The 27,504-nt window shown below is 37.1% G+C and overlaps 1 protein-coding gene across 1 annotated transcript in view; it reads right to left on the bottom strand.

Moving 5' to 3' along the window:
* The window catches only part of LOC103039012 (collagen alpha-1(XXV) chain), a 318,678-nt gene that overhangs the window by 137,819 nt on the left and 153,355 nt on the right, over positions 1–27,504 (bottom strand). Inside the window, exons 3-4 of the mRNA XM_022678290.2 lie at positions 15,752–15,796; positions 3,922–3,929 (exon numbers count right to left, since the gene is read on the bottom strand). Coding sequence (XP_022534011.2) covers positions 3,922–3,929; positions 15,752–15,796 — 53 coding nt within the window. The remainder of the gene's footprint in view (positions 1–3,921; positions 3,930–15,751; positions 15,797–27,504) is intronic.

Here is a 27,504-nt window from a genome sequence, read left to right as displayed (position 1 = left end):
GCACACCAACTCCATAAATTACTCTGCTCAAACTCACGAGGCCCATTCTGACCCGAGTAACGCACCGCCGCCTTCCGACCTGTCAGAGCCTCTAATGGTTAAATATGGGTTTGTCTTTGTTAGCACGGTTGCCAGACGTTTTCCATGTGTGCGAGGTAAAAGGCTCATGTGATCACTCGGCACATAATGAAGTGAGACTCTCTTTTTTCAGTGGAGGAACTGGCAACCCTTTGGTTGGTGTAGGAAACCCGGGACATTTTTAGATGAAAGTACAATTCTTCCATTAGGATTTCCACGGATGAAAATATTATTTTAATCATATAGTCAGATTACATTGGTATTTTAGTGTGTTTTTTAATAGTAACCCAATAAGCCTTGCTATTATGCTGGATTTAGCAGATTTGCCATTGGATTTGTGTGTAAAAATTTATTAATCTACTGTACAGAGTGGGTACTGTAATCTGGGGCGTTCTGACAGTGCCATTATTAGAACACTAGAACAGCTAGAATGTTTGTCATGCCTCTTGTTCTTGCTTAGTTTCCTGTCTTTCTTTGTTTCTATCCTTGTTTTTCCTTTGTCTGCTTGTTTTGATTGTGTTTTCTTTTCTCAGCTCTGTATCGTCTAGTCATTAGTCTTCCCTCCTGTGCTTTCTGTGTAGCCCAGTCCCCTCGTTATCTCCCCCAGGGGTTCCCTGTCAGTGTCTGTGCTTAAGTAGCCCCTTTTTCGCTGATAAAATTGCCAATAGTTATTTTTATTGGAAGCATTGACTGTTGTTATTATTATTAATGATAATAATGATTATTATTATTAATAAATGCATTAAGTTGTTAATCCTATTCATTTTATTTCTGCTATTATTGGTGGTGCTGATGAGTAATAAAGCGCAGATTGACAAAATAATAAATTAATAACATAATATCAGTCACAACTTTTATTCACAATATTAGCATAATATTGCACATTTTTTCTACACTTCTTGCTGTGAAAAGCTGACCATCATGTTTAGAAACACTTCAGAAACCACAACAATTCAAACTACTGTTGAACATTCAAAGTATAAGAGTTTTGAGACATGATGGTATGTCATTCATGGCTCTGTTATTGTATAGGTAAAGCACCGCAGTCTGGTTTGTTCCTGCCTGTTCTTATTGTTCCCTTGCTTCTTGTGTTTATTTTGCTTATTCTGTACCTTTGTATTTTGCCTCCTCTGATTAAAACCGTTACCCAGCAATTATAGTACCAGTTAAACGTTTGGACACACCCAGTGGCGGACTTAGCAATTTGGCGGCTCAAGGCGAATTTAGCTAGGGGGCCCATCAACATTAATATGCGAGAAATAGGCATGTGCCGATATCATCATCCATGGTCATTTATGACCCAACATCGTGGTGGATGGTAACCATCGCGATGCCACGCCCACTTTTTTGTTTTTCCAGCATGCACTGACCTTCTTTAAGTCTCCTTCACCTAAAACTTTAGCAGGGATTGTACGGAAATAGATCAAATCAGGTATATAACTTCAGGGATGAAAATTAAAATACCCTTCTGCTACAAATATGCCTAATTGGCATATTATTCTATAATTTATTATTATTATATTATTATTGTATTATTATTAGAATATTATTATTTATATCTAGGTTACAGCTTGTCTTCGTCTTCATTTTTCTACATGTCTGTATTAATTTTAAACATTTCATGTCATTCACGCTGGTTGTGCGTCGGGAAACTTGCTTATTGTCAGCCAGTGTTGGGCACGTTACTTTAAAAATAAATTATGTAATTTCTATCATTATTAGAAAAATAACAAACGAAAATAAACCCAAAATGTTGACAAAAATATAATCTAACGAATTTCAAAACATAGAAACGAAAAACGTTAAAATGATATTAATATAATATAATATAACAACTGGATCAAACAGTTTAGAGTCAGTCATAGGGAATGCACGCGTCAGTCATAAGGAAAGCGTGAGGCATTGCAATAAAAAAAAAAATGTTTTAATAAATAAGGTCCTATCATGTGAATTAAAATATGTGGTATTAAAAGGTATTAAATTCACATGTTTATTGAAATTTAATCAAGAGAAATCAGGCAAAATGCGCCGCTGCGCTGCGCTCTCTCTCTCCCCCTCCCTCCCTCCATCCTTCCCGCAGCACGGAGCTAAATTCAGTGCGAGACTAAAAATAATATAACAACTAAAATTAAGATGAGTGAGGACCTGTAAAGTAATCAAATATTGTCAAATATAAAGGATAGTTTGAGGTTTTGGGGAGCTGTTTCAATTATTTGAAACTGAAACTAACTGAAACTGATATTATATTATATATGATGATATTATATGATATTATATTAGATATTATTCTGCGCACTATGAGATAGCTTTTGATTGTGTTTTAAATTAGCTTTTATTTTATATTAATTACTTTTTATTCATTTTAAATATTTTTTGTATTTTATTGATGAAAAAAAGCTTATCAGTTTTGGAAGAGCATCTGTTTTTAGTTTAGTTTATATTTTTAGAATATTCCATTTTAACGCGAAAGAGAGGGGGTGTGGACTGAACTGTATTTTTTGTAATTTATTGTGTTGTCTTTGTTTCCATTTTAAACATAAAAGAATCACCATTTCTGAACGCACTATCTGTGAATTACTGTCCAAAGGGCCCCAATTACCAGCTGTAGGCCTATGGGAAGTTTGCAGCTAGTCAGGGGGCCCTACAGGGGGCTGCAGTGGGAGGGGCCCAAGGTAGTTGCCTAGCAATGCCTCTATGCAAAGACCGCCTCTGGACACACCTCTTCTCCTTCAATGTGTTTTATTTCTTTTTATGTTTTTTTTTTACATTATAAATTTAGTATAGAAGACATTAAAGCTACACAGGAGCTACACATGTCTGCGCAGTAAGCAAAACAATGCGGCATGAGCAGCGAGAGCTGCACATACGTCATTAAGTGTGAAACATATAAACATAACATATAATATAATTTTCACCACAAACGAACCCCTCTGGAGTTTGTTTGGAACCACACTGAGACCACCTCCTCTTATAGGTCTTAGTATTGTTTTTTTGGTCCACACCAGTGTGATTACTTTTTCCACACCTGCTGACAGAACCATAGTATAGGAGTCCGAGTCTGTTTTAACTGGACCAAATAGTGCTGGTGTGAAAACACCCTTAGTATAAAATACTCATATCATGTTTATAAAATCTTAATAAAAGAATTAAAATTTTAGAAAAAAATTAAGAGAACACAGTTTCTGAATCAGTTTTTCTGATTGCTATTTATAGGTATATGTTTGAGTAAAATTAACCTTAACATTTATTTGCAGAAAATAAGAAATGGCTGAAATAAGAAAAAAGGTGCAGAGCTTTCAGACCTCAAATAATGCAAAGAAAACAAGTTCCTATTCATACAGTTTTAAGAGTTCAGAAATCAATATTTGGTGGAATAACCCTGGTTTTTAATGACAGTTTTCATGCATCTTGGCATGTTCTCCTCCACCAGTCTTACACACTGCTCATGCCACTCACTCCTGGTGCAAAAATTCAAGCAGTTCAGCTTGGTCTGATGGCTTGTGATCATCCATCTTTCTCTTTTTTATAATCTAGATGTTTTCTATTTGGTAAAATAAAATAAAAAAACTCATAATTTATAAGTGGTCTGTTATTTTTTTTTCCAGAGCTGTATAAAAAAGTATTGCAATCGCTCAATATATACTAAAATTTACATTTGCCTCTATCCAAATGTGACAATTCACAATAAAAGAGTTGCAGAAGAATAAATGAAAAAAGGATTTCCAATTCCTCCAGCTTGTTCTTTCTGCCCGCGACCGCTCATGCGTACTGCGTCTGAGGTTTTACCTGTAATGATGTACAGTCATGCAAACCATTCAGCTAGCTTGTTGCCATGGTACTTACAGGGGGTCCTGTGGAGAAAAGCAGAAAAAAAGAGAAGAAAAAAGAAACTCAGTCATAATCTGGGCAAATGTGCTACAGATGAGAGATCAGTTACTCATTCATGAGCTGCGAGACACCCAGCAGCTTTGATGTGATGACCTCTAATAATGTCTCAAATCCAGACTGCTCTAAAATACCCATTTCAGTGATTCAGAGCTAAACCCCAGGGGCCAAAAAAGGCAGACGGAATATCTTCACTTCCGGCTACTCGGGTTTCAACGGCACGGCTGAAGCAGCGTCTCATTACCGCATGCAGGCAGATACGAGCTTTTTATTTATACTTGTGGCATTTAACTCTGGCATCTTGACAAAATGCCGTTCCTGGATCTGCTTTCCAAAGATGTTGGCCAACAATGACAGGGTGGGCCGTCACATAGCGTTTACAGAGTCATATAGCGTTACACGGGAGCTGTGGGCTTGTTACACGCGTGAAAGTTTTTTCTTCCTCCCTGCTGAAGGCTTTGTGGGGGTGGTAGAGCCGTGCCCTCCACCCAATTACCCCATCGCTCAATGAGTCCGTGGAGCACAACTATTGGGATTTTATCAAAGAGCCTCGCTCGCCATTTTGATTCCTTGGATCTTATTAAGAAACCACAGCTGCTCAACTAAAAAGCTTTATTTTTTAGTGCCAGTTTTTTTTTTTTTTGCTTGAAAGCTTCCTCACACTGGAGGTGAAGAGCAAATCATTTCTGCAGCTGTGCTCTGAAATGCGCTTTTGGTTTATTATACACAGCTATTAATTTAACAAGCAAATCTCATCATGTGTAATTATGTTTGTCATCCAAAATAGGAACGTAGACCAGCCAGAAGGTCAAAGAAAAAATAGACATATAATGACCTGCATATTTATTACTGATGTCCCGAACCAATGTCTTGGGCTCAGTCCAGTTTTTTTTTTTCATTAAATTTTATTAAAATATATTTATACAGCACCTTTCAGCTGGATAGATGTTGTTACAAAGCAGCTTTACAGACTCCTTTGAGAAAGCTAGTGATGACAGTGGCAAGGAAAAACTTCTGGCTGATAATTAGGAAGAAACTCAGAGAGAAACCAAAACTCAAAAAAGATGCTTATCTCTCCTCTGGTCAACACTGGATACTGAAATGAAGCTATACTTCATACTATACTTATACTTGAAGGATGAGGTTGTTGTCAGCTTTTGTTTAATGTTTAAATTCTATTTACCTCATTGTAAAACACAGAGATGAATCATTCCAAACATGATCTACACATGATCTCACACAGGAACATCTAAATAGGTTGTTGTGCATAAATGTGACATATTTGCTATTTTTTGTGTCTTTTTATTGGTAGGGCAGTTGAGCAAAAAGGAATCTGAGACATAAAGGCTCCCAATCATGTCTGAATTTAAGTTTAGTAATCTATCTTTCTCTTTTATTAGTCAAAGATACTAAGAGCTTGAAATAGTGTTAACAGCTGAAGTAGCGTTGGGTTTGAAGACTCAACACTTAGATGGGAGGTGATCCTCAGCTGTAAACCAATTCTCAGTTGTCAGCCAATTGTCAAATGTGACTCGATATTTAGACGTGAGTCGAGTTTTAGTTGTGAGTCAATTTTCAGCTGTGAGTCAATTCTCAGTTGTGAGCCAATTTTCAAATGTGACTCAATTTTTTGTTGTAAGTCGATTCTTAAGTGTGAGTAGATTCTCAGATGGGAGTGAATTTTTTGCTGTGTCAATTCTCAGTTGTGAGTCGATTCTCAGCTGTATGACTCTCAGTTGTGAGTCGATTCTCAGTTGTGAGTCGATTCTCAGTTGTGAATCAATTATCAGCTGTGAGCCAATTTCCATTCTGAGCTGATTCTTAGTTGTAAGTCAACTCTCAGTTGTGAGTCAATTCTCAGCTGTATGATTCTCAGTTGTAAGTCGATTCTCAGCTGTGAGTCGATTCTCAGTTGTGAGTCGATTCTCAGCTGTATGACTCTCAGTTGTGAGTCGATTCTCAGTTGTGAGTCGATTCTCAGCTGTATGACTCTCAGTTGTGAGTCGATTCTCAGTTGTGAGTCGATTCTCAGCTGTATGACTCTCAGTTGTAAGTCTATTCTCAGCTGTGAGTCGATTCTCAGTTGTGAGTCGATTCTCAGCTGTATGACTCTCAGTTGTGAGTCGATTCTCAGTTGTGAGTCGATTCTCAGCTGTATGACTCTCAGTTGTGAGTCGATTCTCAGTTGTGAGTCGATTCTCAGCTGTATGACTCTCAGTTGTGAGTCGATTCTCAGTTGTGAGTCGATTCTCAGCTGTATGACTCTCAGTTGTAAGTCTATTCTCAGCTGTGAGTCGATTCTCAGTTGTGAGTCGATTCTCAGCTGTATGACTCTCAGTTGTGAGTCGATTCTCAGTTGTGAGTCGATTCTCAGCTGTATGACTCTCAGTTGTGAGTCGATTCTCAGTTGTGAGTCGATTCTCAGCTGTATGACTCTCAGTTGTGAGTCGATTCTCAGCTGTATGATTCTCAGTTGTAAGCCAACTGTCACCTGTAAGTCCATTCTCAGTCCATTCTAAGTTAATTCTTTGTTATAAGCTGATTCTTAGTCGTAAGTAACTTTTCAGTATTGAACAAATTCTCAGTTGTGAGCCAATTTTTTGTTGTGAGTCAATTCTCAGTTGTAAGTAAATTTTCGGTGTTATACAAATTCTCTGTTGTGAGTCAATTCTTAGTTGTATTTCAATTCTTAGTTGTGTTTCAATTCTCAGTATTGAACCAATTCTCAGTTGTGAGTCAATTCTTAGTTGTATTTCAATTCTTAGTTGTCTTTCAATTCTCAGTTGTGAGCCAATTCTCAATTGTGAGTAAATTCTCAGTCGTGAGCCAATTCTTAGTTGTGAGCCGATTCTTTGTTGTGAGCCGATTCTCAGGTGTGAGCCGATTCTTAGTTGTGAGTAAATTCTCAGTTGTAAGCCAACTCTCAATTGTGAGGAAATTTTTAAGTATTAACCAATTCCCAGTTTTGGGTCAATTCTTAGTTGTGAATTCTAATTTTAAAGCTGATTATCAGTTTAACATCATTATAATGTGGGGACGATAACAAACAACCAATTTTGTTCACTAGAAGTTCATACTGTTTCATCCACAACCAGCATCTGTAAGAAGCCTTCCAAGAAATAGGAACTATTTTAAGAAGAAAAATGAATATATGAACTGTGAAATATCTGCTGTGCCTGCACTTACACTGTGTCTGAAGTAGCCATGTTTATTAAAACATGCATGCAAAAAGTGAGCCAAAACCATGGAGAAGATTCCCACCACTTTGTTATTCGTTTTCAAGTCACGATTGGTTCAAAATAATGCATTGAAGGAAACATTCTGCTTTATCAGAAGCAGTGCAGTTCAATGCTTTTAGGTTAAACTGGAAGTTTAAAGTCCTATACACTTTAGTAAAAGACTGTAATGATATTTTGACAGACTCTTTTCCATAATAAAGAATGTATTTGACATTCATAAAGTACTCATTAATGCTGTATGTAATGTACACATGGTATACATGGTCATTATGGCAGATTCCTGCACACCAGAGACAGTATAGGGGTGATATGGCCTCAAAACTCAAAATACTCTGTAGCAGCACAGATGAAGTGACAGGAAGCAGGGCGAAGTGACAGGAAGCAGCAGAAAGCGTAATGATTTGATTAGATTAATCTATTGCAGAAATAATTGTTAGTTGCAGCTCTGTGTAGCACAGAGTGAGCCAGAGCTGTCAGACTTGGTTCCTCAGGTTTAATCCCGTAGGTTGATGTTGGAAAAACGAAGCCCTGCTCCTGTGCTGCAGACCTTTCAGTGTTTCACCACGTGTGACTTCATGATGGATGGCCTCTTGGCACGGTGTGTGATCACATGAAAGGACAAGTCATTATCACCAGCAGATTCTACATGAAGGTCTGGAGCACTGACAGCAGTGGAGTTTACGTTAGGAGTAAAGCAGCGTGTGCTATTGTAGCTGTCAGACAAGGTGTGAAATGCAGTGCATCTATACAGCGAATTTGCCAGTGTTCAATCAACACGGTTACTGTTAAATTAACATTACAAGTGTTTCATTTTAACATTGTCAATGTTGATATACCTCTAACAGTGTTATATCACTTATATTTATTATAAAAGTGTCATAATACAGTTTCTCATTCATTATTTAATGAAATAAGGGGCAAAATCCTTAAAAAAAAAAAGCAAATTCTAACATATCGTCACTGTCCAATAAAAAACACTTATCTCCAAAACAGCAACTATACAGGAGAGAGAAAATAACTAGTAAAATTTTAATGGAAGTCAATGTAAAAAGAGTTCATTTCAGGTCATTTTGAAGAGTTTCTATTGGTCTGTTCATCAAGAAATTTGGAGATACTTGTTTTTTGTTTTGGACAGCGACGATACGTACTATATGTCCAATTGTTTATGGACACCCTCTCTAATGCTCTCGAATGCACTCAGCTTTAAATTGCATCTATAGCTGATACACACACACACACACACACACACACACAGCTTGTCTAATCTCTGTAGAGAAGCACTACCAGTGAAATAGAACTCTCTAGAGCACATATCATCGCTGTCCAATGAAAAACACTTATCTCCATTTTTGTCGATTTTTAGTTTACTACATAATTTGAACAAACTGTCCCTTACACTGTGCCAAAATTTCTTGATGAACGGACCAATAGAAACTCTTCAAAATGACCTGAAGTAAACTCTTTTTACATTGACTTCCATTAAACATTTACAAGATTTTTTCTCTCTCCTGTAAAATTGCTGTTTTGGAGATAAGTGTTTTTCATTGAACAGCGACGATATATATTCTGAATCAGTTTCTCTGCTTTTGCTATTTATAGGTATATGTTTGAGTGAGATAAACATTGTTTTTTTTATTCTATAAACTACGGACAACATTTCTCTCAAATTTCAAATAGAATTATTGTCATTTAGAGCTTTTATTTGCAGAAAATGAGAAGTGGCTGAAATAACAAAAAAGAGGCAGAGCTTTCAGACTTCAACTAATGCAAAGAAAACAAGTTCATATTCATATTCAAGTTTTAAGAGTTCACCAAATCAATATTTGGTGGAATAACCCTGTTTTTTAATCATAGTTTTTATGCATCTTGGCATGTTCTCCTCCACCAGTCTTACACACTGCTTTTGGATAACTTTATGCCACTCCTGGTGCAAAAATTCAAGGAGTTCAGCTTATTTTGTGGCTTGTGATCATCCATCTTTCTCTTGATTATATTCCAGAGGTTTTTAGAAACTCAAAATTTTAAGTAGTCTCTATTTTTTTTCCAGATCTGTAGGCTGAACCACTCCACTGGCTTGTCTTCTTCCCACAGTGCACCCTGGTGTCATCACATCCCATGATAAACAATATACATGTGCCTGGCCATCCATGTAGAGGAAACAGTTGTTGTTGGACCAGGTGACCTTCTTTTTGGTATTTATACTCCATTGTTGGTCAAGAGTAAGTCTTGACTTAAAATATCATACTTAGTCATGTATTTGTTGAGGAAAAGAATCCAATATTACATATTTGTGAGTGGCAAAAGTATCTGGTGTGACCCCCCTTTGCAACTAAAAGTTTCTTTTGGTTCTTATGCTGGAATGCAGTGTTTTCTTTTCTTTTTCCAAACTCCAAGTTCTTCAAACCAAAAAGCTCTATTTTGGTCTCATCCATCCACAAAACATTCTTCCAATAGCCTTCTGGCTTGACTATTTGATTTGTGGCAAACTGTAGACGAGCAGCGGTGTTCTTTTTGTATAATGTTAGAGTGTCAGTATTTTTTTCTAATACCATAAAAACATGGTCTTTTCAACTAGTAAATAAAAAAACTGTGTATAAAAGAAATTATTTTAATGTCCCAGGGAATTCTGCTGTTTGATTTGGTGAAATATAAAGTTTTCATACAGGTCCTTTAGAATGTTATGTATGATATAGTTTCAATGAGCTTATCCTCCATTTTTATACAAACAACCCATGTACATTATCTTTTTTGTTTAAATTGCACTTTGATGGTAATCTACAGCTCTGGATAAAATAAGAGAGCCCTTAAAAATGATGAGTTTCTTTGATTTTATTAAATCGAAAAACCTCTGAAATATAATCAAGAGGAAGATGGATAATCACAAACCATCAAACCAAGCTGAACTGCTTGAATTTTTGCACCAGGAGTGGCATAAAGTTATCCAAAAGCAGTGTGTAAGACTGGTGGAGGAGAACATACCAAGATGCATGAAAACAAACACTGTTACAGGGTTATTCCACCAATGAATATGAATATGAACTTGTTTTCTTTGCATTATTTGAGGTCTGAAAGCTCTATATCTTTTTTGTTATTTCATCCGCTTTCTGCAAATAAATACTCTAAATAACAATATTTTTATTGGGGATATGGTAGAAATGTTGTTCGTAGTTTATAGAATTAAACATAAAACAACAATATATATATATATATATATATATATATATATATATATATATATATATATATATATATATATATATAGTGGAATATATATATATATATGTATATATATAGTGGAAACAGGAGAGTTGAATTCTGTCAAGGTTTTATGTTTTTGGATACAATCCGGGTTAGCACCCGAACATCCCTTTCAGACAGCTTCCTCTTGTGTCCACAGTTAATCCTGTTGGATGTGGTTGGTCCTTCTTGGTGGTATGCTGACATTACCCTGGATATTGTGGCTTTGTACTTCACAAAGGCTTGCTGTCTTGGTCACATCATTCAGGTCTCACACATTGACTATAAAAAAACGGTTCATTTACTGACTAATATTTTTCCCAAACTTGATTGACTTGAACATCACTTGCTTGATTTTTGAATGGTCATTATATTCTGGCTCAGAAAAAGCGGGGGAAAAGGAAGAAGATTGAGTGGCTGAGTTTGCTGGCACGTACTCACTGCTGCTGATCAAACAAATGCTCTGGTTTTCCTTATTGAGTGTTATTGTTTTGCTAAGCAATTTAGTAAATGTGGAAAGGAAGCTGCAGGGAAGAAACAGCGTTTGATAGATTTTTTCCTGTGGTTGTCTGGCCATCAGAGAGGCTCCTGGACTGAACAGAGGAGGTGTGTAGCTGGCCATGAGTGCATGAGAGAGCGCATCCAAGCACTGACCACCCGTTATGCACGGTCACGGACAACCACCGCGGCCTCACTCAACACCACCCGACCGCCAACCCCACCCAGCACTGCGCCGGCCACTCCAACCCATCCAGCGTCTCTGCCTTCTCAACCTCTTTTCACCGGACCCAGCTTCTGCTCCAATCAAGTGTCACTTTGAGCTTCGCTTCCTTGGTAAACATCTTGGTGTTTTTCCAGTTTGCTTTCCCATTTTCAATTAGCTAGTGAACTCCGGGCAAAGGGCAGCGAGATGAAAGGATGTTCCATCCACCCAGACAGGGACCCTGCTCTTGCCTGAAGTTTGGTGCTTCTCACCCTGGAAACCGCCTAGCCAGGCAAACACCACTGTGGGGTCAACGAGATCCGGCCAGGATTGGTTCTCCTTTAACACTGCGGCTGAAAGATCTTCCCTTCAAATAGCTGAAGATTTTCCCCTTTGCTTTGCCTTTTGCTGACTGATGCAGAAATACGACATTCATTCATCATACATTGAAGCGCACGGCAATTATCCAGTTTCTTATGATGAATACATTAATGACTGTCAAGAAGCCATTCTAAACATGTGCTCATCTCGAAATAGGAGAATAAAACCAAGGCCTTTCATTACATACTTAAAATAAAGGTTCCTAAATGGTTTGCAAGAAAGTTCTAGCTGTCAGTAAAGCCCAGAAAGCTGCAGGTCATCTATAGAATGATGCAAATGTAGAATATGCTGGCTTTAGGTGCAAACAAGGTCAGGTCATCCATTCAGTGTGGATTATTTAATTGGTGATAAATATTTTTTTTCTTTTTCTTTTTTTTTATTTATCTATTGGAACTATCTAAAAAATATTAAATATAACTAACTCACAAAAATAATCATGCAACTATAGAGCATAAAGACAGCTGAAATTCCACTTAAAGCGCTACTGCACTAACATTCTAGCACTTGTAGCTTCTGCAACATTTACAGTAAAAGACATATTTCTATAAAAGAAGCTGGCAAATAAGAAGCCAACACTCTTTAGATGGTGTAACTGTGCAGTAAACGGTTCCCTGAGTTACGTCATAAAACAATCTCTTTTGGTTTCATGAAGAACTATGTTTGTAGAATGGATTTGTATGTGTAGAGAAATTATAAAAGGATTAAATACCCATCTAATATGGTTCTTTATGGAACAAAAGTGATTCTTCTGTGGCATCTCTCATAGAATTATTTGAAGCAACTTTTTATTAAGTTTTAGAAGTAACCTTCAGTATTCTGGGTCTGTGTTCTAAAATTGTGGGATTAGTTGCAAATGGTTCTCCACTGAATTTGTAAATCACACTGGTGGGAACATAATATCCAGGGAACAGGTACAGCAAGTCCTACTCATATTAACTGTACTTTCCTAAAAATACAGTTGCTATTAAGAGTTTTTTAGGCAATGCCATAAAATACCACAAAAATTGGTTCACTCAACAAACCCTTTGCAGCACCTTTATTTTTCGGAGCCTGGCCCAGTTTCTGGAAAAGGGCAGGTGACCTGATTGTTTCATAGTATTTCTCAATGAAAGGTGAAAACATGTTTGGTTCCAGAAATGGAACATTTTGTTCAAGAGAATCCTTTTAATGGTTTAATATGTAGATATAAAGTCTCTGTACACTTAAATCTCTCATACAATAATGGTTCTTTATAAAACCAACAATGGTTCTTCTATGGCCTAGCTCCAATAACCCTTTGTATCACCTTCATTTTAAAAGACTCAGTTTAAAACTAAAGGAACCGAGCTTTGAAACACTCTTCATAACTTTAATGGTTCTCAACTTTGTCCTTTGAGAGCCTCAGGTGGTCTAGGCTAAACAGGCAATACATAAAAACAGAGGGAAAGTCTGAATTTCCACGTAATCCCTGAAGACCACTTCTTTAGGGAAGCACTACAGTGAACCCTAGATGAGACCATTTTTTAAGAGTGTAAGGTCCACTGGAAATTTCCCTTTAATTTCATACATTTATGAGGGGAAGCATGGGTCATATACCCATTTTACTTCAAATGCTCCATTAGTGTGATGCGTAAAGGTGAGAGGAAAGAAACGGGCTCAGAAAGTCATTATTTGAGAATCAACTCCCATTTGTTTTGGCTTGTCTGTGGACCACATTCTAAGTGGAGGGGTGCGTATGTGTGGTCGTGGGGAAGAAGTGAAGGCTGTGTATTTGGCCTGGCTGGTGGTGCTGTCGGTGGTGCGGCCCGAGTGTGAACGCTTTGGTATGCCTGATCTGGCCGGCGACACGCTGCTACAGCAACACCAGGATGAGGCTCGCAGATCAGTACAGTTGAAGAGATTGTGACCATATTCGTCTGGATTGTTATCGTGAAAGTCTATGTAGTGATCTTTGCTGTGTTTGCGGCTATTGGTTAGTTTTTTGGATTGACTGACCTTAAATTTTTTGTAATTTTTTTCTTTATTTAGTCAAAGACAACACAATTAAACAGCAAAACAACCTCAGACCATCACACTACCACCACCATTACCACCGTTTTACTGTAGGTTAGAGCTGGGTGATATGGCCTCAGGTATGGCCCTCGATATGGCCATTAAAAATCCCCTACTAAAAATGGTTAAAAACAATTTTTTATTTATTAAGTTTTCACATGAGGAAGGGAGGGGTGGGGGGTGCGCGCGGGAGGGAGGGGCTAAGCTCACTCTGAACTACGGGAGCCCACAGGTGAGCGTTGGTGGTGGAAATTAAAACTCGATGAAAACGATTTTCATAAAAACACATCGTCCTTAACTGTGGATTCAAATTAATCGATAAAATCGGTTAATCACCCAGCTCTACTGTAGGTGTGATGATCTTTTTCTGAATTGTGATGTTACTTTTGCGCCAAATGTAAAGAGACACACACCTTCCAAAGAGTTCAGCTTTTGTCTTTTCAATCCACAGATTATTTTTTGAAAAGTCTTAGGGATCATCAAGATGTTTTCTGGCAAACTTGAAACAAGCTTTAATGTTCTTTTGTCTCCCCCGTGGCTTTCGTCTTGGCACTCTGACATGCAGGCCATTTTTGCCAAGTCTCTTACTTATGGTAAAGTCATGAACACTGACCTCATCTGAGGCAAGTGAGGCCTGCAGTCCTTTGTTGTTCTAATGTTGTTGTGGGGTCTTTTTGTAACCTCTTGGATGAGTTGCTTCTGTGCTCTTTGAGTAATTTTGGTCAACCGGCCACTTCTGGGAAGGTTCAACACTGTTCTATGTTTTCGCCATTTGTGGATAATGGCTCTCGCTTTGGTTCGCTGGAGTCCCAAAACTTTAGAAATGGTTTTAAACCTTTTCCAGACTGATAGATCTCAATTCCTTTTATTTTCACATTTGTTACTGAATTTCATTGGATATTGGAATGATGTCTAGCATTTGAATATCTTCTGGTATACTTTGCTTTGTCAGGCAGGTCCGATTTTGGTGATTTCTTGATTGAGAACAGGTGTGGCAGTAATCAGTGGCTAGAGATGTTTTGAAGGGGATAAGAACACTTGGTTTTATACAGTAGAATGAATATATTAGATGATGCAGGACTCCTGCCAGAACACTGATACTATTAATCAGAATATCCTTTCCCTTCTCAACTTCCCTTCGCAATCCTTCTGCTTTCTTTCAATTCATTTAAATTCAATTCAATTCAATTCAAACTAATACATCTTATGAACTGCTGCTTTGAGCTTTCAGTTCAACACAGTGCATTTAAGAGCTTTTGTTCTCTATGTTTTGAAGCAAGACCCCTGAAAATGCATTTAAAATAGTAGCCTGAAATGAACAACGCCTTCAACTGCATCTGTTTGGCTTTTTCACTAACAGAAAACAGCGCCTTCAGGCCATTTACAAGATGTGAAATTAATTTGGCAAAATTAATATCAGAGCACTCTGAAAAACATCAGAAACCCACTCTGAAAAGTGACCTCCGTCCTTTGATTGTGTTTAATTCCTGCGACTTGAAAGCCATTATCGAAATTAACAGTAATGGAGTCCAATGTCCTGCCTTTTCTATTCAGGGCCTGCCTTCATTTCCTCTTCTCCGACCTAACCGCTACCTCAAAGCTCAAGCTCACCATCGAAAAAACAAGCTTTAATGTGCATTCATTCAGATTTATATGCTCTCATTCAATTGCTTTTTATGAAGTGCCTACCTTTGCTCCAGCGGCCCGTACACATCTGAGCACTCGGGATCGTTAGCCTACAGTATTTTTTATTTATCCTTGTGGCAAAGCACATTTGGAATCAGATCCTTGCATTATAATTTGATCCAGAATCCCTTTTTCAAATGGTCTGCGGATGGGACACCATTGACACGTGTCCTCCAGCAAGGAGTCGTGCCAGTTTGTGCAGGACTTGGAGGTAAAAGCGTCTTCCTGGAGGTCCAGTAAAAACGGAACCTGTGGTAATGGCCGGTGTAATCGGCCCAAACCCCGGTTGGAATGTCATTGAGCAGACACAGAATTTAATGCTCCCCTGCACTTGTAGGTCGAGTCTCCATCCTTTCCACTTGGAAAATGTGGAAAGGCAGTAGTCATTACCCTTCTATTACCCAGTTCCATGAATAGGTTTTATGACTTGACACTTCACTTGAAACTGCCCACAGATTGAGATGGAAGGGATGTGATACTGAACAGTCGTGAGAGTGATTAGCTTACTCACCAGGGTCTCCGTTGCGCCCTCTTCTTCCTCGCTTCCCTGGTGGCCCTAGAACGCAAAAAAAAGAAGGATTTCTCAGTCCGTTCAGATTCAGTTACAGCCAAGCTCAAGCTCAAAAATGCATTTATTTTAGTTTTTTTTTTGTTGCAAGAGTTTTATGTCTTGCAGGCTTTCTCGAAAGTCAAAAAATGTAAAACCACCCAGAGAGGAGTGCTCAGACAGAGGTTCTGTCCAAATATTGCCTTTGGAAAAGTCATGCTTCTTTAGGCCATCCCAAGGTTCATTAAGATTTTAAAGGTCAGAAGCTGAAACGGGAAGACGGCACACTCGGCCTCGCAACAAATATGCACTTTATACTTCCATTTATCCAATTTCTCCACTGTTATTCTTTTCCGCATGGGTGACGTTATTTCTAATTTGTTTTTCGAGCACTCGTTTTCTGTTTGCTCCTCGTTTTCTGTGAGCGGCACCTATCTGTTTATGCTCAACCGGAAGAATGAAGTAATTACATGCACTGTCAAGTTTAACATGCTGGAAACGTGGCTGAAAAAGAACTAAAGACTAAAGGTCTTGGGTATTGTCCACCAGAGCCCTGCTGAACTTAAGAGGCTTAGCCTAAAAAAAAACTCAAGCACCTCAGTAGAGTCAATTAAAATTTAAAGCTAAAGCTAAAGCTATTCAGATGATAATAGTAAAAATAATGTTGTGTTTTTTTTAAAAGAAGCAAGATAACATCCTGTACATGTATGTATTTAAACATATATAATCTAACAGGAACATTTAAAGCTGTTTTCACTTATGAACTCCAGAATCTCCATGTCTGGAGAATCAGGTCTGGACATTATCCTGAGCTGCCCTTTCACACAGGTAGTGTGCAGCTGGAGATTATCCCTGTCAGATTCACTCGCACTACAGGAAATGTTCCACATGGTTTAGACTAGGCGACGTCAGCAACTTTGCCAGCACTTTGAATTCTCTGCAAAATAACTCAGAACTTTGAGGCAGCTGGCAGGATAATGTCTAGATAGCGCCTGGTACAAATGACCAGGATGTAGGAATCTGCAATATATCATAAATATAGATATGCTCAAAACTAATAATGCTATAAAAATGGACACATTGCAATATCATAAAATTACCATCTGGGTGGGATTTACTGGTTTACAAAAACGTGAATGGGTTGTTTCTCAAAAAACAAAATACCTTACAATTCAATTCAATTTAATTATGATTCAAAGGTCTGCAATGCGATTAAAAAACGATTATCGTAACATCTTGATGTATCTTTTTCTTCTCTACTGGTTTTTAGCCATATTGGCCAGATCTTTCCAGATGTCACATTTACAGCTCTTTGAATTAATGTCAGAGAAAGTTTTGGGTTTTGCTACCCACAATATTGTTATTCAGTACTGTAATTGTTTTGTATTTAAAATAATGTATTTTAATTGGTTTAAAATAGATAGATAGATGAGTTTCTTTGATTTGACCAAACTCTTTGATTTTACTCTAGAATAAAATCAACAGGAAGATGGAAGATCACAACCATCACATTTCTGCACCAGGAGTGGCATAAAGTTATCCAAAAGCAGTGTGTAAGACTGGTGGAGGAGAACATGCCAAGATGCATGAAAACTGTGATAAAAAAAAAACAGGGTTATTCCACCAAATATTGATTTCTGAGCTTTTAAAACTTTATGAATATGAACTTGTTCTCTTTGCACTATTTGAGGTCTGAAAGCTCTGCATCTGCTTTTTTGTTATTTCACCCATTTCTCATTTTCTGCAAATAAATGCTCTAAAAAACAATATTTTTATTTGGAATTTGGGAGAAATGAGAGAAACATATACCTATAAATAGCAAAATCAGAGAAACTGATTTAGAAACTGAAGTGGTCTTATTTTTTTTCCAAAGTTGTAATTTGTATGCATTGAACTATTACTATTAATATACACAAAGCATGAGCATGTTCTGAACCTTAAGTCTCTTAACACTGTTGACTCTTTGTTTTGCCACTCATAAATATAAAAGTTGACCTTGTGTAGAGTAAGATGGTAACAAAGCATTATTTTTTGACCCGGAATATTAACATAATTAATAATAAAAAAAAAGTCTATGATTTCTGTACAGACATCTGTCAGGCAGTATTTGTCCAGGACTGGTAACTTTATAGCAGTTTTAATAAATTTCCTCTTAAAAAAAAAAAAAGAAAATACAATGAACTACATTACGCACTGTATTCTCCACATGTCTGTGTTGTGGGAAATTCAACACGTTTGGGTCAGTGTCCCATGCTCTTTTCACACACACACACACAGAATGTTTTTCTTCAGAAGAATGTTCACAGCTGTCAAAAACAGCTTTGGTTTGAATTTGTCTTTGACGACAAACATGAAAACTAACCACTTCTCTTAAAATTCGGGAAATTATGCATTATAATGTGTGACCTCTTCAAAAGAAGTTCACAGCAGTGAGAATATTCTTACTGTAATACACTGATTTACTATACCAGTAAACAAATTTAGGCGTTTTTTTTGTATTTTTACAGCTTTTATATATGCTTTTCCAGAATGAACTATAGAACAAATAGGATACCTTAGTCATTGTGATGCTGATTTTTATACTAACACAAACAAATTCTCAAAAATGTAATCTCATTTTTAAAGTAAACTTTCTTATAAGATATTTAGAAATTAAAAGGAGGTGCCCAGAATCTTTGTATGTATGGATTTTTTTAACCTTTAAATCAAAAGTATATGTGTGTAATTTAAGCAGTTATGTCAGTACAGATTATTATATTTTATTATTATTATACTCTTTATTATAACATTTTCTTTTAAAGTCAAACAAGTGCTGGATGTTAATCTACACAGATTTCTTTTCTGAAAGCAGCAGCAGCGCAGTTAGAAGCAGCGCAGTTAGAAGCAACGCTAGCCACAGTTAGCAGCGCTTAGTGCTAGTAAACTCGGCCCGACAGCGCTACACTGAGGAACCCTGAGTGTTTCGGTAACTCAGGGTGCTATCAGCTAGCAGTTTGTTCCATGTAGTTTGTTTTAACACGGTAAACACACAGACTACAGTCCAAGATACTCACCTCTAAATGGCAAAAGAGCTAGCGCTATGGTTAGCGGCTAATGCTAATACTGTTCCAACCTCGGTGCTGGAGAAACTTTACTAAAACTCCTGTATAACTCTGTACTTCAGCAGAGTGGCTTTACTGCTCCTTAATAGCTGTCTGGAAAAATTCATATATTTTGGAGAATTTCTATTAATGCATTTATTCTAACAATGTCAGGGTGGGTACAGGAAGGAGACGAGGAGAGCAGATGCACTTGCGAGTATTTATTGAAAAAAAAGGAGTAAACAAAAGCTGAAACAAAAAGAAACACAGGAAACGTAGAACGCGTAACCTGACTGACGGTAGGACATACATACAAGAACCGATCAAGGAAAGTGGAAACAGGAAACACCTGGGGACAGGTAACGAAGGGGCAGGGCTACAGAGGAAGATGAATCACAGGTGGGAGCACTGAAGACATGGGTGAAGACAAGGAGCAAGGGCCATGTACTTAGGAAAGGTAAACACGGGGACGGAAGGGAAATGACAGGGAACAGGGCAAGGTTATGACAAACAATGTAAAGAAATATTGCCAGATTCACAATGTGGAAAAAAGTGAGAAACAGCAAAAATGGAGATATATAAGGTAGCTGTCTGATGACGACAATAGAGTGCACACGGACCATTTAATGTTTTGCTATTGTGACAGAATTGTGCTTCTTCCTAGCTATATTTTTCATTCTGAAAAAAAAACAAAAAAACTATAATTAATTGCATTTCTCTTCCTGAATGCCAACTGACTGTGGGCCGACCTTACTGTTTATAGAAGATTTACATAAATATATAATGCCGCATAACTGTTTGTAGACAGTGCCTGCCAACACTGCACTCTGACAGCCAAAGGGCATGTTGTTATTTGCATGCGAAACCTTGAGTAAATTCCTTGTTTAATCCACAGACGTCAAGATGTATTAGCAGAGCTCTGAATGTAATAATGTGAGCAATTATTTCATTACAGTAAATTTACTTTTAATTCACATTATGCAGGGACACAATCAGGCTTGCTCTTTTGCAAACTTGACTTTTCTCTTTGATTCTGCGCCAAGAATAGAAGTAAAACAGTGTATTTTATTTTCTCTTTCTGCAAAACAAAAAGCAAAAGCGTATGCATGACAATGCTTAACTGTTCAGGTCACAACAATATGCGTCTTATTTTTCTTTATACTATAACAAATATGGTATTATTTGACTGGTTCTGCAGAAATGCTCTGCTTGGCTCTTATGGTTATTATGAAATTATACCCTGCTTTTATATTCACCTGCAGTAACCGCATTCTCTTTTAATGTGTAAGATGAGAGATTGATAGGCAGTGTGTGACTGGGTTCACTCCAAGTACATAAACTTTCTCAGCAGTGATGTCATCACTATTCTACACTACACTGCTGCACGATGGCCAGCTGTCCAGCCTTCTTCCAAAAGGTCATAAGCACAGACTGCTGCAGTTAGTCACTGTTCTCGGTGGTCGCTTCTCCTCATGACCGTGTCATCTGAGAACCTTTGGCTCAACCCAAACTCAAATTGTGACCAAGGACCTGTTATTCACATCACGTCTGTGTTTTACACTTTACTGAGTGATATCTTCACAAGCTTCTGCTGGAGGCAGCTCTCCACACGTAGTATGGGACTCATTATAAAACCATCTCATTCACTCTTTTACTGTACGAAACCTCTTGGCTGAGTCTGTTTGGGATTACAATCATAGTAAGTGAAGCGTGTCAACAGATTTTTTTTTATTTTACTATTCCTCTTAACATTCAATAAAATGTCAAACCTGAAGCAACAATCCTCATAAAGGAGTGAGATCTGGCTTTTACAGTGTTTTGATGAACAAGAGTTCAGAGGAAATTACATACTTAGTTTGGACAATATTTTCATTGTAACAACAGTGTAACTCAGTTTAGTACAGTATAGAAAAAGAACAGAAGTCTAAAACTGAAATAAATGAAACATTTTAATACCATCTCACTCTCACCCTCTGTCTCTCATTTGCCACAGAATGTCTACACACATAATATGTGTTATTAAAGGGATTTGAGTTTGATTTGGATGGTTTTGATGTGTGTATATACACTGAAAAAAAAGATGAGTAAAAAAAAAACTTTCTGCATTTGCTTTTTTTAAGTAAATTTAATTTCAGATAAATTCAGTAACTTCAACTCGGTTTCAAGACTTAAATGTTACATAGAATAAATACGTGAACTGAACTTCAGTCAATCCTTTCTTTAAGTAAACTTTACTTCATTTATTTTTACTGAATCAATATTTTCTTTTAGTAAACTTTACTAATTTATTTTTACTGAATCAATCATTTCTTTTAGTAACCTTTATTTAATTATTTTTTACAGAATCCTTCCTTTCTTTTAGTAAATGTTCCTTAATTATTTTTTGCTGAATAAATCATTTCTTTTAGTAAACTTTACTTAATTATTTTTTGCTGAATCAATCCTTTCTTTTAGTAAACTTTACTTAATTTCTGCATACAATATTACCTAATGACAATTACTTCATTTATACAATATTACTCAAATAATTTATGATACATATATTATAATTCCTGAAATTTATTTATTAGTTATTTTTATTTAAAACACACATATTACACTGCAAAAAAAGAATGTATTACACGCCATACATGTGTTGAGAAAGTGACACTTGGTCTGTTTACAAAATAAATCTTTGAGATTATGTAAATATTTGAAAGTGTGTTTTAACTAAAAATATTTACATTTCACATTTAAATTATGATATATTATTTATCATAACTACTGTCAAAGGTTATGATGAAACTGGCTCTCATCAGGACCACCCAAAGAATGGAAGAGCAGGAGTTATATCTGTTAACATATCTGTTGCATAAGATAAGTTCATCAGAGTCACCAGCCTCAGGAAGAGCAAGTTAACAGCACTCCAGATAAAAGCTCACATAATGCTAAATGCTTAATGAGTCTGTTGGTTTGTTTGACACTTTAATGGTTCATCCATAGTCTGGATGACTTTAGTATTGATTTACAATGTAGGAACAAAAATAAAAGTCATTAAATGTGTTTATTTGAAGTAAAGTAGACGACTGTTAACCACTGTTAAGAATTACGTTTTCTATTTTAAAGAACAGATGAATTCATTACTCAACTGCCAAATCCAATTTTACATATACTGTCATACAAAAGTTTGCCCATACCAGTTGTATATAAAAATACATTGTTTTGACAGAAATCATTGTCGTTATTTACGGCATATATCAAGTTCGCATTTTGCACAATAAACATGGTTTACATTATGCTACTCTTTCATGTACACTGATTTCATTTTTATGTGTTGCCAAGCAAACCATAGAGTATTTAAAGGCTTCATTATGAACCTAATGAAATTCAAATGTTCCTACTTTATATATCACGTTTCAGCCATGCCAAAATATAAAAATGCTGCGATCTCTGTGTACCTCAGAATCTCCAAAAATACAATAATATATATTTCTGACCATACCACCCAGCCCTACTCTGTAGTATAAAAAACTGTATAGATTTATACAACAAATATAAAAAAAAACTGTCAATAGCTTTGTGGTAGAGTCTAGTGGTTAAGTGGAACCTTGTTTAAACAGAAACTTTTAGAGGAAAAGGATGTGTTTTTTCTAGCAGGTATGCGATCTATTTGTTTTATACACAAAAAAAAAACAAAACTATATATAATATTGTATATATTAAAAAGTATATATAATAAAGCACACTTTTGCTCAGAGTTGGCTGGAATAAGTGGATTAAAGCTATCGATAAGCTATCATTTAGCCACCCTAAATGCCCCATTAACCCTCCTTTATATACCAGTTCAGCCTCCCTAGACTAAACCAAGTAGAATCTTACCATGTGTAAACCCAACAAGAGCAAAGTATTACATATAATTATAATATTCAATAAAATCATGCAAACATATAACTTTTTTGTGTGGTATTAGTTTAAGCAGACTGTGTTTGTCCATTGTTGTGACTTAGATGAAAATCAGAACACATTTAATGACTAATTTATGCAGAAATCCAAATATTCCCAAAGGCTTCACATCATTTTCCTGGCAACTGTATTTGTACAGCACACCCCTAATATTGACACATTATATGAATACCAATATATCCACATATAACTCTGCCTTCATACAGAATGACTGTACCTGAGTAGAGCCATGGCTAATTAATCTGGGGTAAATTTATGTGGCTCTATCCAGTCATCTAAACACACACAGCAGGAGTTGGAATACAGTGTGTCTGAGTAAGCTTTGGCAATGTTAAAACTGCTCTCGAAAAATTTGACTTCAAAGAAGATGAAGTAAATTAGGAAACACAAGATTAAGAAAAGATTAAAGCTCAGAATTCCAAGATTCAACAGAATACAGAATCCAACTCAAATAAGACCACCAACATTCACTATATGAACAAAAGCTGTACTGGAACACCTGCTAACGTATTGTTTATTCTGAAATCAGGGATATTAAAACTGCTGTATCCTTGTTGGAGCTACTGTCTCTACTGTCCATAAAATCCACAATTCCACTCTAAATTACTAGATGACATATCATAATTCCTGAAAACAACACCCTAGAGAGTCCTGTTCTATTGACTCTACATCTATATTTACAGATACTAGACAAGCTGTGTCTATGCATTTATTAAAGGAGGTGCCACATCACAAAACCTCACTATTACAAAAACAGAGGCTTCCTAAATCTCCTGGAAGTTGCAGGAGTTTACCGCATATCAATAATGGCTCCCTGATGCCCGCAGGTCACATAAAATCTCCCAGAATCTAGAACAAGTGGCCCAAGAATGAACACTAACACGCACACAGGTGACACAGACTTTTTTTATTTTACCCAATCACGTGAGGGCAAGAGAGGGAGAGGGAGAGAAAGAAGCTTCCCTCAAGTGAATATTCATGAAGCGCATGCAAAAAAATCCAGGTTCTGATCTTGGCAAAGAGTCAGCCAATCAGTTTTTAGTGTGGGCAGGCAGTGTTTTTTTTTTACTTCCTGGACGGGATTCGTTCAGTGAGTAAGAGAAGGAGCATCATGGCTTCCATCTCAAAACTCATTTCACCTCTCACTACTCTAAAGTATATCCATGTCTGGTCAAAGTAAAAAACAATGAAAGTCGTGCCCGCTGTACAGTGTGTAATAGTGATTTTAGCATTGCCCATGGTAGTGCTGGGCGATTATGGCCTAAAAAATAATCTTCCAATTTTCACAAAAAAACGTTTTTTTGATTATAATCGATTTTTTTTCCCCCTTACTAAAAATCAAACTACCGATGACCAATAAATGGTTCAAAACCAGGTTTACCTGTAAAAAAAAAAACACATATATATATATACACACTGCAGACAAACACAGACACTGACGGTAACTGGAGTTATACATCTGAACGTGGGTTTGTGACTGAAAATTGTGAAATAATGCACCAAACGAGTTTTTTATTTTTAACTATCCCACTGGGTGTTTGTGTGAAAAGTACTGGAACAGTGCTGGGACTGAGCGGAATGTTTAGAAAATATACGCACGTTAGTCTGTGGGAGGCGACGTAACCAGGGTGAGATGACTAAACACTTCAGAAATTAGTAGTGTTTTCAGATATTTAAGATAAAAAAAAAGGTCTGTATGTAAAATCGCGATTAAAACTGTAATTCGAATTAATCTAATTAACCGTGAAAATCACCCAGCACTAGCCCACGGGGGACTACATGATTGCAAAAGGCAGGTGAGTTAATAGTTAATGTGACTGTATATAACTATATATACAGGGCTTGGACAATGAAACTGAAACACCTGGTTTTAGACCACAATAATTTATTGTCTCGAAGGACAGTTCTGGTGGAAACAGGAGAGTTTAGGTGCACATTGAATTCTGCCGTGATTTGAGCAGCCGTGGTTTTATGTTTTTTTTGGATACAATCCGGGTAAGTACCTGAACATCCCTTTCAGACAGCTTCCTCTTACAGCATCCACAGTTAATCCTGTTGGATGTGGTTGGTCCTTCTTGGTGGTATTTTGACATTACCCTGGATACCGTGGCTCTTGATGCATCACAAAGACTTGCTGTCTTGGTCACAGATGCGCCAGCAAGACGTGCACCAACAATTTGTCCTCTTTTGAACTCTGGTATGTCACACATAATGTCGTGTGCATTGGGCAAAACTGTGCTCTTACCCTGCTAATTGAACCTTCACACTCTTACTGCTCTTACTGGTGCAATGTGCAATTAATGAAGACTGGCCACCAGGCTGCTTCAATTTAGCCCCGAAAACTTCCACACTAAAATGACAGGTGTTTCAGTTTCATTGTCCAACCCCTGTAGATGTAGTATGGGGTGGTACCTCCCTGAAATTCATTTTTTGCACTTTGGCATGTCTGAAAACAATACTATAGGCTTTGGACATTGATGAACTTTACTGCAATGAGATTTTTTTATTCCAAGTCATTTCAGACTGTTTTGATTGGAATGTCCATGCCATGTCAAAGGAGTCTGGCAAAACAGAGTTAGGAGGTTTTCGTGTGACACCCACATTAAGATCATGAGCAGCAGGCAGTGCCAGGGCAGAGCTGGAGCCACTGTCCGACATTCCAGAAGAGTCTGGAGGTTTGCTGCAGTGACATTTGACTACAGGCACATATTTGCGAGAGTCCTGGTGTACACAGATTCTACTGAGTTGTGTGACAGAAGCACATTACAACAACCTAATACAAAGCAATCCTCCCACTCAAGTTCCACCGGCCTAATTTAATTGGCTATGGTGAGCCGCAAGACCCTGGGGAAATGTTGAGACAATGACCATTATCAGCACCTCAAAGACAAACGCTGCGTTATTATCGTCTTTCACAGCAGAACGCTACACGACTAATTTGACCGCATTTCATTGCTTATTATTATGTGGGGCGGCAGGTTGTTGGGAAAACCGCTTTCACTCTTTTAATATGTGTTTATGCTCTGTTTTATGTGATGTTAAAATAAAATGTCCAATGTATTTGGCCAGCAAAAACAAACAAAGTCTGAAGTTTCTCTTAATGGAACCAAAAGTCATTTTCTTCTATGGCATCGCTCAGAGGCATTCAAACAACTTTTATTTTTTAATAGTGTAGAAGGAAAGCTAAAGACTTTCTAACTAGGCTACAAAATTGTGGCCTACAGAATCTTGGAATGACCCGCGAGTTCTCTGACCACAGCTTTTGAGTAGACTTGGGCCCCAATCCCATTTCTCATTTGTACCCCTAACCCTTGTTTTCGGTTTTCATTTCCAACTGGAACTGAAAAACAAAGGGAAGAAAATGGATGAAATACTCCACAAAAGTAATGGGACAACCCATTAATAACCTGATATGTCAACAAAATAAATAAATAAGCATTTAAATAATAAAAAAGAACACTCTTTCATTACTAGGCTACAAGAGGTGCTCTGTAGATGACCCTGCCAGTCTGTTGTGATGCAGAGGAACAGTAAAGTTCAGCAACCTCGCTGCAACCAGTTACATTTAGGGCACTGTCTTTTCTCAAAGGGGTGGAACAGATATGAAAGTTACACCTACAAGCCATTTCACAGGAACATATGAACCACATACTCATTGCTTATGCTTTTATATACACAGTAAACTAGACGTGTAATCATCACATATATATATCGTATCTTTTCCCAACATTTTTTTTACCTGTGGTGTGGTTGTTGCCCACAGAGAAAAACAACAAGAGTGGTGAGCAGTGAACTACAGTGTTTACTACCTTATTTAGCTATTAACTGTAGTGCAGAAACTGTTGTGAGCTGTTGGTGACTGTTGGCTGATATACAGCTCTGGAAAAAAATCCTTGATTTTACCAAACTGAAAACCTCCGGAATCTAATTAAGAGAAAGATGGATGATCACCAGCCATCAAACCAAGCTGAACTGCTTGAAGTTTGCACCAGGAGTGGCCTAAAGTTATCCAAAAGCAGTGTGTAAGACTGGTGGAGGAGAACATGCCAAGATGCATGAAAACTGTGATTAAAAAGCAGGGTTATTCCATCAAATATTGATTTCAGTAACTCGTAAAACTTTATGAACTTGTTTTCCTTGCATTATTTGAGGTCTGAAAGCTCTGCATCTTTTTTGTTATTTCAACCATTTCTCATTTCTGCTAATAAATGCTCGAAAAGTCAAAAGAGCTAGCGCTGCGTTTAGCGGCTAATGCTAATGCTTCTTAGTGCTGGAGAAACTTTACTGAAACTTCTGTATAACTCTGTACTTCAGTGGAGTGGCTTCACTGCTCCTCAACCTGACTGTTAAAATTCATACATAAGGAGCACTGCATTATATGGAGCACTGACGATTTTTGGGAAAATGATAAGATTTTAAGTGCGTCATACAGTGTGAAAAATACAAATAATTACAAAACTATAGTTCTGAGACTGAAGGACTGACATTAAGCTTACATACAGGTTTTAATAGGTAAAGCATCAACAAACACAAACAAATGTAATGTTAGGAAAATTACTCATGGAAACTAGTGTACCACCTTGGGATGCTTCATGTACCACCAGTGATACCAGTACCACAGTTTGAAAACCACTGATTTAAGATATTTTACGCAAGAAATGTAGCTAACTAGGTAGCTATCTATCAAGACATTTG

The sequence above is a fragment of the Astyanax mexicanus genome, chromosome 8, assembly GCF_023375975.1.
Source record: "Astyanax mexicanus isolate ESR-SI-001 chromosome 8, AstMex3_surface, whole genome shotgun sequence".
Taxonomy (NCBI): Eukaryota; Metazoa; Chordata; class Actinopteri; order Characiformes; family Acestrorhamphidae; genus Astyanax; species Astyanax mexicanus.
The sequence above is the reverse complement of the archived record's forward strand: the minus strand, read 5'-3'. Positions and strand labels throughout refer to the sequence as shown.